Below are 7,810 nucleotides of genomic sequence, written 5' to 3' on the forward strand. Positions count from 1 at the left end.
TAAAGAAGGAAGGGAAGCTCTCTCTCTCTCTCAAAAGACAAAGAATGTAAAGGAGGGTGTGGCAGATGTGTACGTGCAATGATCCCCCAAACTCCTTTCAATGTGGATTCCCTCTTAATAGTACGGGTTCCCTACGACCAAAGAGATAAACACGTAGAAAACCCCGTCTTTGATCTTTTCCTTCCAGAGAGAATAGCTAACCGATGTAAGTCTAATCACCGAGAACCTGAAGCACTTAGCACACGATTAGACCAACAAAGGGTTGCCATCATCATCCAAAACACAAAGTAGGAAAATGCCCTTACACACGCCCATCCTCCATGATCATGTTGTGCATGATCACACAAGCAGTCATCATCTTCCAAAGCTTCTGAGTGCTCCATGTCAATGCAGGGTTTCGAACGATACCCCATCGAGATTGAAGCGCACCAAAAGCACACTCCACATCCTTCCTAGCACTCTCCTGCAGTTGGCAAAACCTCTATCTCTTTTCTCCTTGCGGATAGGTATGGTCTTCACAAGAGTTGACCATTGAGAATAGATACCATCATCTAGGTAATATCTCTTGTTGTAATGGTGGCCATTGATCTCAAAATTAACCTTTGGGGAGTGGTCTTCTGCAAGCCTTGCAAACACTGGAGAACGTTGAAGCACATTGACATCATTTGTGAGAACCAGCCATGCCAAAGAAAGAATGCCATATCCACAAATCTCGTGAAGCCACCGCTTCAAGTATGACAGTGACACCTTTCACATGCCCCTTGTACTGCCCCCGTCAAGCAAATGGACAGTTCTTCCACTTTGAGTGCATACAATCTATATTACCAAGCATGCCTGGAAAACCCCTGTCAGCATTGATCACCAACAACCTCTCTGTATCAGCGACAGTCGGCTCTCTCGGGTACTCGGGGTCGAACACTGCCACCACGACCTTGCAGAAACTATACACTGAGAGGAGACATGTGGACTCACTCATATGCACATACTCATCCACAAGATCACCAAGAATTCCATATGCAAGCATGCGGATAGCCGGAGTGCATTTCTGGTAAGAAGAGAAGCCAATCTTACCAAGAGCGTCCTCTTTGCACTCAAAGTATGGGTCATATCCTACCACTCCCTCCCGAATACGAATTGAACACATGTCTCCTCATTCGGAATCGGCGACGAAATTGATGTGGTTTGAAGAGTGCGGCATTCTCAAAGTAATCGGCATAGAGAAGGGTGTGGCCTTTATCCCTTATGCGGTTCAAGGCCGGAGCATGGTCGGGGATTGATCCCCTGAACCGCGGCCGCTTCCTACTAATGTGGTCATGGATGACCAATGCAGCGACCACAAGCTCTTTATCATCCGAGGATGATCGTCCGATGAGCAAAAGAAGTTGTGAAAGAAATACTCATCCCCGCTATCTATTGTACCTTGTGAGCAAAGCGTTGAACACCTTGCGGTCATGGTTGAGACGTGGCCGGGAAATGCACGTCCAACTCCCCTCGCAGGCAACAAAGCAAGGTTCGGTCGGTGGTGGGTGCCCTGCGGCAATGCACGCCTGCTGGAAGTTATTGGGGTCGATGGGCAACGTCGGCGGCCGTAGCTCCTCTTCCACCGGCAACAAGGAACCATGAACGCCGGCAAAAAGCTTTCCGGATCGCGGGCGTGGGACGGCTATGTCATGGCGTGGTCGTGTTTTGAACGGCCTTGGTGGAAGGAAACGCGTCCGGGGACAGGGTGACGGTGGCGATGGCGTGGGACGGAAAGACGACAGGGAAAGAGAAAAAAGGGGCGTTTGTGTCACCGACGGGCGGATCAGGCAGGACAGAGCACATGCCTCGCCCGCCCGCGCACGTTCGTTTGGCCGCAAACGCGGTCTAAAGTTGGGCTGGAAATGAGTTGAAAGCAGATCGAAAACGGACATTGGTCCATTTGCTACCGCGTGTTGGGCCGCCTGTTCTATCAGTTTATCATTAGAGCGTGACTGGATCATTCGTGGTTGCACGTTGAAGTTGCCCTCTCAGTCCTTGGTATCTCAAGTGTGTACTGCGTACGCGCGACGACAGTCGGTCCACTGCCGCGCGACTGTGTGCGGTTGCCGATCGACCGACGTAGGTGCTGTTCTATCAATGCTCTTCAATTTCCTTCGTAAGAAAATAGTTCTATACGTTACGCGTGCCAGTCGGTAGTTATATCAATGTATCACCAGGAACAGAAATGGACTTCATGTGCAGTTAATATCACTTGTACTGGACCTAGTTGCTCTGACATGCTCCACATCGAGCAATTTAACTGAACGGCTTTACGAGGGTAGCATCATGATGCTACGTGCGCGTCTCCTGTGCGGGTACGTCATCAAATCGGCTGAGCCCAGTCAACTGACGGTTCCCTGGCAGTTTCGCAACGAAACGAGAGTCAAACCGTAGTTTTCACCACCGGCCATGTCCGACTGTAAAAATAGACTACGTAATCCAGGACAGTAACACGAGGGCAGAGCAAGAAGCAATCGACGCTCGCTGTCTGACCTCACATTTCGCAGCTGCATCGGATAGGGTACGTGGATTTGTTAAGTTTCTATTACTAAAATAGTAAGGTCGAGAGACTACCATTTCACCGACGAAATTTTCCTCGTCCATTTCACCGGCCAGTCATGAGATCGACACTTGGACAGCACTTGGGAGAGCCCCCACCGGTGGAGCACGTCCTGCGCACAGCTGCCCCGGAGCGACCACGAAATCCACACAATCAAAACGCTGACAGGACCCTTTGAGCAAAGGGACCGCATACTAGAATAGTATGCCAGGCTGCTAGATACAAGGGGGCCGGGCTCTTCCGAGTTGGGGTTGCCGCTGGGCCGACGTACATAGCCGTACGTCATAAACCATACTACTCGAGCTCCGTTAAAAGCATGAAGTATTAGGCCAACTTCGCCCGCGATCCTATCTTGTCCTGGTGCGTCAGTTTGAGGTAAACTGAACAAATAGCGTGGCCCAACGCGTGGCCTCAAATGAATAAATGTTCCGATTCCGTTCATTTTCGACCCTCTTCGGCCCAAACTTGCGCTCAGTTTGAAGTGAGACGGACGCGCGCGGATGGCCTCGACGCACGCCCTTGTCCCCGGCCCGTCTGTCGGGGACACTAGCTTTCACCCTCTCTTCCCCACCCCGCCCCGCCTCCGGCGCTGTCGCTATTCTCCGGCCGCCTCCTCACCGCGCAGCCCCCCCAGCCGTCCATACCAAACCACGTCTCGACATGGCCACCACCACGCCCGCGCTTTCGCTGTAGTTTTGGTCGTCGATCGGAGGAGGTTTGACCGTCGCCGTCTTTGTCGGTGGCAGAGGGGACACGACCGCCGGCGACGTACCACGGCAGCGGCGGCAGATTCCAACGAGAGCTCCAAAGCGGTCAGTAGCCGGCCGGCAACCACCCCTACTGCGTCGAGGTGATCATCGCGGCCTCTTCGCCACCACAACCGCAAGGTGTTCGACATTTTGCCAACAAAGGTATGGACAGTGAAGACGAGTTTTTCTTCCATCACTTTCTTTGTTCATCGGACGATTCGTCATCGGATGATGACAATCTTGTGGTGGCTGCACTGGTCGTTCACGACCATATTCAACGGCAGCTTCCTCGGTACAGGGGGTCAGTCCCTGGCCGTGCTCCCAACCTGAACCGCAACAGGGAGAGAGGCCACGCCTCGCTCTATGCCGATTACTTTTTCAACACCCCGCTCTTTAAGCCGGATAAATTCCGTCGCCGTTTTCGAATGGCAAGGCGTGTGTTCAATCGTATCCGAAAGGGAATGGTTGCTCATGATCCATACTTCGAGTGCAAGACGGATGCCCTTGGCAAGCTTGAATTCTCCTCTTACCAAAAATGCACCGCGGCCATCCGCATGCTTGCATATGGAATTCTGGGCGATCTGGTGGATGAGTATGTGCGCATGAGTGAGACAACATGTCGAATGTCAATGTACAAGTTTTGTCAGGCTGTGATCGAGGTGTTTGGCCCAGAGTACTTGAGGCAGTCAACTGCAGCTGATACAAAGAGATTGTTGGCGACCAACGCAGCTAGAGGCTTTTCAGGCATGCTTGGCAGCATAGATTGTCTGCACTGGGAGTGGAAGAACTGTCCATTTGCTTGGCAGGGCTAGTACAAGGGGCATGTCAACGCGTGCACTGTCATATTAGAAGCGGTGTCTTCGCAGGATCTTTGGATATGGCATTCTTTCTTCGGCATGGCAGATTCTCACAATGATATCAACGTGCTGCAGTGTTCTCCAGTCTTCGCAAGGCTTGCAGAAGGCCACTCCCCACCTGTCAACTTTGAGATCAACGGCCACCAGTACAACAAGGGATACTATCTAGCTGATGGTATATATCCTCAGTGGTCAACTTTTGTGAAGACAATCTCGAAACCCCAAGGTGAGAAGAGAAAGAGATTTTCCCAAATGCAAGAGAGTGTTAGAAAGGATGTGAAACGTGCTTTTGCTGTACTTCAATCCCGATGAGGTGTCGTTCGAAACCCTGCACTGTCATGGAATGAAAAGAAGCTTTGGAAGATGATGACTGCTTGTGTGATAATACACAACATGATCGTCGAGGACGAGCGTGATGAAAATATCTTCGACCAAGGATTTGATTATCAAGGTGAAAATATTGAGTCCCTGCACCAAGACCCGATCACATTTAAACAATTTGTGCATTTCCATCATGTCATTTGAATCTTTAAAATGACTTGATTGAACACGTGTGGGATCATATTGGCAATCAATAGACGTATTGATTCATTTTATGTTCAGTCAAGACAATTTCGATTTGATTGTAATTTTTTTTTGTTAAGGACAATTTTAATTATATTGTAAAACTATTTTAATTTTTAGACAAATATTTAGACATACAAACTAATTTTGATAAGAATGTAGGTATTTTTGGCCATGGCGAACAGGATGGGGCAAATGGATACGGCCGCGTGTTAGACGCATGGCCACCGCATCTCAAAAAATGTCCGGATACGACCTTAAATCACTATCCAAACGGACAGAATCCAAATAAAATGGACGTCCGTTTGGATCGTGCGGTGGAGTTGGCTTTAGAATCATCCAGAAACGTGAAGAGGGTCAGGGAGAAGGATTGGCCGTGCATCACCCATCGCAGCATTTTTTTTCTCCCCGAGAATGACGCATTTCGTCCTTCTAGAGACAGAACGACAAGGAAAGCAGAGCTGACAAACGTAAGTGAGAGAGAAGCTGACGTGAAAAATATGCCATAATTTTTGCAGCTTCCTATTGACTCACACATAATTCTTTCATACAGGACGAGACAACACCCTACTTCACAAAGGGTCGAGGGTATATTCACATACGTGGACTCTTTCGATCAAACCTCCTATCTTGAACTTGAAATGATACTGCTAACTTGGTACCGAACAGACGCAAAATACCAAAATGCAAATGCTTATAGGTGCCCGGCTTCCTGCTTTGATGGCCACAGTGGCACGGGCCGGAGCTAGGCGACCGGGGATTACGCAGCCGAGGGCGCGGCGACGTACTTGACGGTGCCGGCTTCCGCAAGCGCTGCGCGGAGCGGCTTCTTGGCCGCCGCCTCGAGCTCGTCGGCGTCGGCGGCCAGGGCGGGCAGGCCCTTGAAATCGAGGCTCTCGTCGTCGTTGTAGATGTCCCACCAGTTCCTGACGAGGATCCTGATGTCCTCCCTGTCCATGTTCTCCTCTTTGCCCGTGAACCTCCATGGCTTCGATCCCTGCGACCATGTGTGACCGATCCATCCGTAAGAATGCAAGCAATAGCCAGAAACCGACCGAAATTCATACCAGCGACCGACAGGGCAGTCCACTTACCGCAGCGCAGTAGTGCACCACCTTGACCTTCTCCAGCTGGACGTTCTCCGGGTGCCTCCAGAGCATCGCCAGCACAAGGTTGTAGACCAGCGGGATCGGCTTGTACTGCTCCTTGAAGAACATGTTCAGGAAATCCTGCAGATTAGGGAGCAAGAACAAGGTGAGCACGAACGCCGTTATTACTGCCAAATCTGGACTCTCGAGAAAAAATCATTAGCGGCTTACCTGCTCCGCGAATGGGGTCGTCGGCGTCACGCGGAGGGTGTCAAGGAGCGCCTTGGCGGTGGCCATGCTGGGCTCGTGCACGAACATGCCGGCGTTGAAGTAGAGCGCCGGCGGCCGGCCCATCTCGGCGGCCGGCCACGTCACCTTGTCGGGACACTGCTGGCAGTAGCCGATCTGGTACTGCGGGGTGTGGCTCCACGTCTTCTCGCAGAAGCAGTCCATCACGGCGTAGAAGTGCCCCTTGGGCAGATCGAACAGCTCGTCGATGTTTTCGAACACCTGGATGTCGGCGTCGAGGTACACCATCCTCTCGTACTCCACAAACTGCGTTCAAAACCAAGTCAATAACAGATCAGCACACCATTACTGCCATACACACTGACAAACGTGAGCGAGACATGCAGGTGGTATGGTAATTTTACCTCCCAGATGCGGAGCTTGGAGTAGTTGATGACGTAGTAGGCCATGGCAAACTGGGTGTGGTTCTCGGGCGGGTACACGGGGGCGATCTCGCGGACGATGCAGCCCTGGGAGACGAGGATCTTGCGGTGGAGCTCGGGCACGTCGGGCAGCACGGCTACCACCAGTGGGTAGGCCGAGCCAACCTTGCGCAGGCCCTTGGCAAGCCCAACCACGCCCATCCAGTAGTCCCCTGCCCCCGCCAAGAACGTCACGTACGCCTTCGTCGCGGGCTTCGCCGCCGCCACGGCAGCCTTGGCGGCCATCTTGCCGGCCAGCTCGGGAGCCATCTTGATCTAGTCTCGGGGAGGAAGCTTTCTTGGGTTCGGGCTTGAGCTTTTGTGTTCGGGCTTGAGCTCTTGAGGCTCGTCGAGAGTGGGATTTTTGGCTTGGGATTTCTGATGAGGTTTCACGGTGGGTAGCGAGGCTATAAATAAGGAAACGCAGGGCGGACTGGTCCACTGGATAACGCCCCACGTCGTCGGTCAGGGAGCATGGCCTGTGCGATCGGACGCGTACGCCTGGCGGAGATTGTAGATCGGACGGCCGGGACGCCGTGGACGGAAGCTTCTCGCGGGGGCAGTTTCGGTAGCGGCAGCAGGAAGGCGCGAGAAGTGTACAGAATGCGAGAGCGATCTTTCGTCCCCTCTCCATGGCACGGCGGGCCCCGCATTCACTGCCATGGTTAAACCGAAATTGCATTGTCAATCGGGTGAGAAGGGCGCTAATTGCTCTTGTGATTGTGTTTAGTTGCGTACGTACATGGCAACCGTCGCAGAATCTCTCGAGTGATCGTTGCCGAATTAGTCAAAATTATGCAAAAGGCAAAGGTTGAAGGCAATTGATGATCCATTTTAACTAGAGTTTACTTTCTTGGGTGGGATATTCCTGTCGTCGGATCAATGGACAATCCTCACCCCGACGTCCTACCTTAGATCCCACTGACATCTGAACTTGAATGAGAAAGAAATATGCTATACTTATGTTCTTGATGCCACGAAAATAACGGTGAATCATTCCTCTCCCATTTTCGTGAATAGATTCCTTCCTTATTTGATTACTAGAATCTTTCCTTTATCAATTATTTTTCACTAGAATCTTTCAGATTTTCAAGTTTTACGTAGTCCTTCCTTCTTCTAGTCTAGTGTTCCTAGGAAGCGATGGAAAAAATTACACACATTTCTACTAGAAAAATGCTAGATCTACGTACGACCTACGTAATGTTACGTAACTTGCCTTATCTAATCTCTTTGGCCCCCCTGATTTCAACCGGGGTGGGGC

General features: G+C 51.3%; 2 protein-coding genes across 2 annotated transcripts; one reads left to right on the forward strand and one right to left on the reverse strand.

Moving 5' to 3' along the window:
- The first annotated feature begins 3,791 nt into the window (after positions 1–3,791).
- Positions 3,792–4,499, forward strand: LOC147976025 (uncharacterized). The gene is made up of 2 exons (XM_087520688.1): positions 3,792–4,119; positions 4,234–4,499. Exons 1-2 carry the CDS (start codon positions 3,792–3,794, stop codon positions 4,497–4,499), a joined length of 594 nt encoding a protein of 197 aa, XP_087376814.1.
- A 739-nt stretch (positions 4,500–5,238) lies between these two features.
- LOC125551872 (galactinol synthase 1) lies at positions 5,239–6,940 on the reverse strand. Its single transcript, XM_048715253.2, has 4 exons — positions 6,493–6,940; positions 6,071–6,394; positions 5,846–5,980; positions 5,239–5,748 (listed from the first exon to the last, which is right to left on the reverse strand). The coding sequence occupies exons 1-4, from the start codon at positions 6,817–6,819 to the stop codon at positions 5,512–5,514; spliced, it is 1,023 nt and encodes a 340-aa protein (XP_048571210.2). The 5' UTR covers positions 6,820–6,940; the 3' UTR covers positions 5,239–5,511.
- Between the last annotated feature and the right edge of the window lie 870 nt (positions 6,941–7,810).

The sequence above is a fragment of the Triticum urartu genome, chromosome 4A, assembly GCF_056163025.1.
Source record: "Triticum urartu cultivar PI428250 chromosome 4A, HENAU_Tu73, whole genome shotgun sequence".
Classification (NCBI taxonomy): Eukaryota; Viridiplantae; Streptophyta; class Magnoliopsida; order Poales; family Poaceae; genus Triticum; species Triticum urartu.

Excerpts from the sequence above, each read along its gene's own strand:
- LOC125551872 (XM_048715253.2), bottom strand. The coding sequence starts at position 6,819 with ATGGCTCCCGAGCTGGCCGGCAAGATGGCCGCCAAGGCTGCCGTGGCG. Across the intron at positions 5,981-6,070 it reads CGACCCCATTCGCGGAGCAG|GATTTCCTGAACATGTTCTT; the intron begins GTAAGCCGCTAA and ends CCTAATCTGCAG. Across the intron at positions 5,749-5,845 it reads TGGTGCACTACTGCGCTGCG|GGATCGAAGCCATGGAGGTT; the intron begins GTAAGTGGACTG and ends ACATGGTCGCAG.
- LOC147976025 (XM_087520688.1), top strand. The coding sequence starts at position 3,792 with ATGGTTGCTCATGATCCATACTTCGAGTGCAAGACGGATGCCCTTGGC. Across the intron at positions 4,120-4,233 it reads GCACTGGGAGTGGAAGAACT|ATTCTCACAATGATATCAAC; the intron begins GTCCATTTGCTT and ends TCGGCATGGCAG.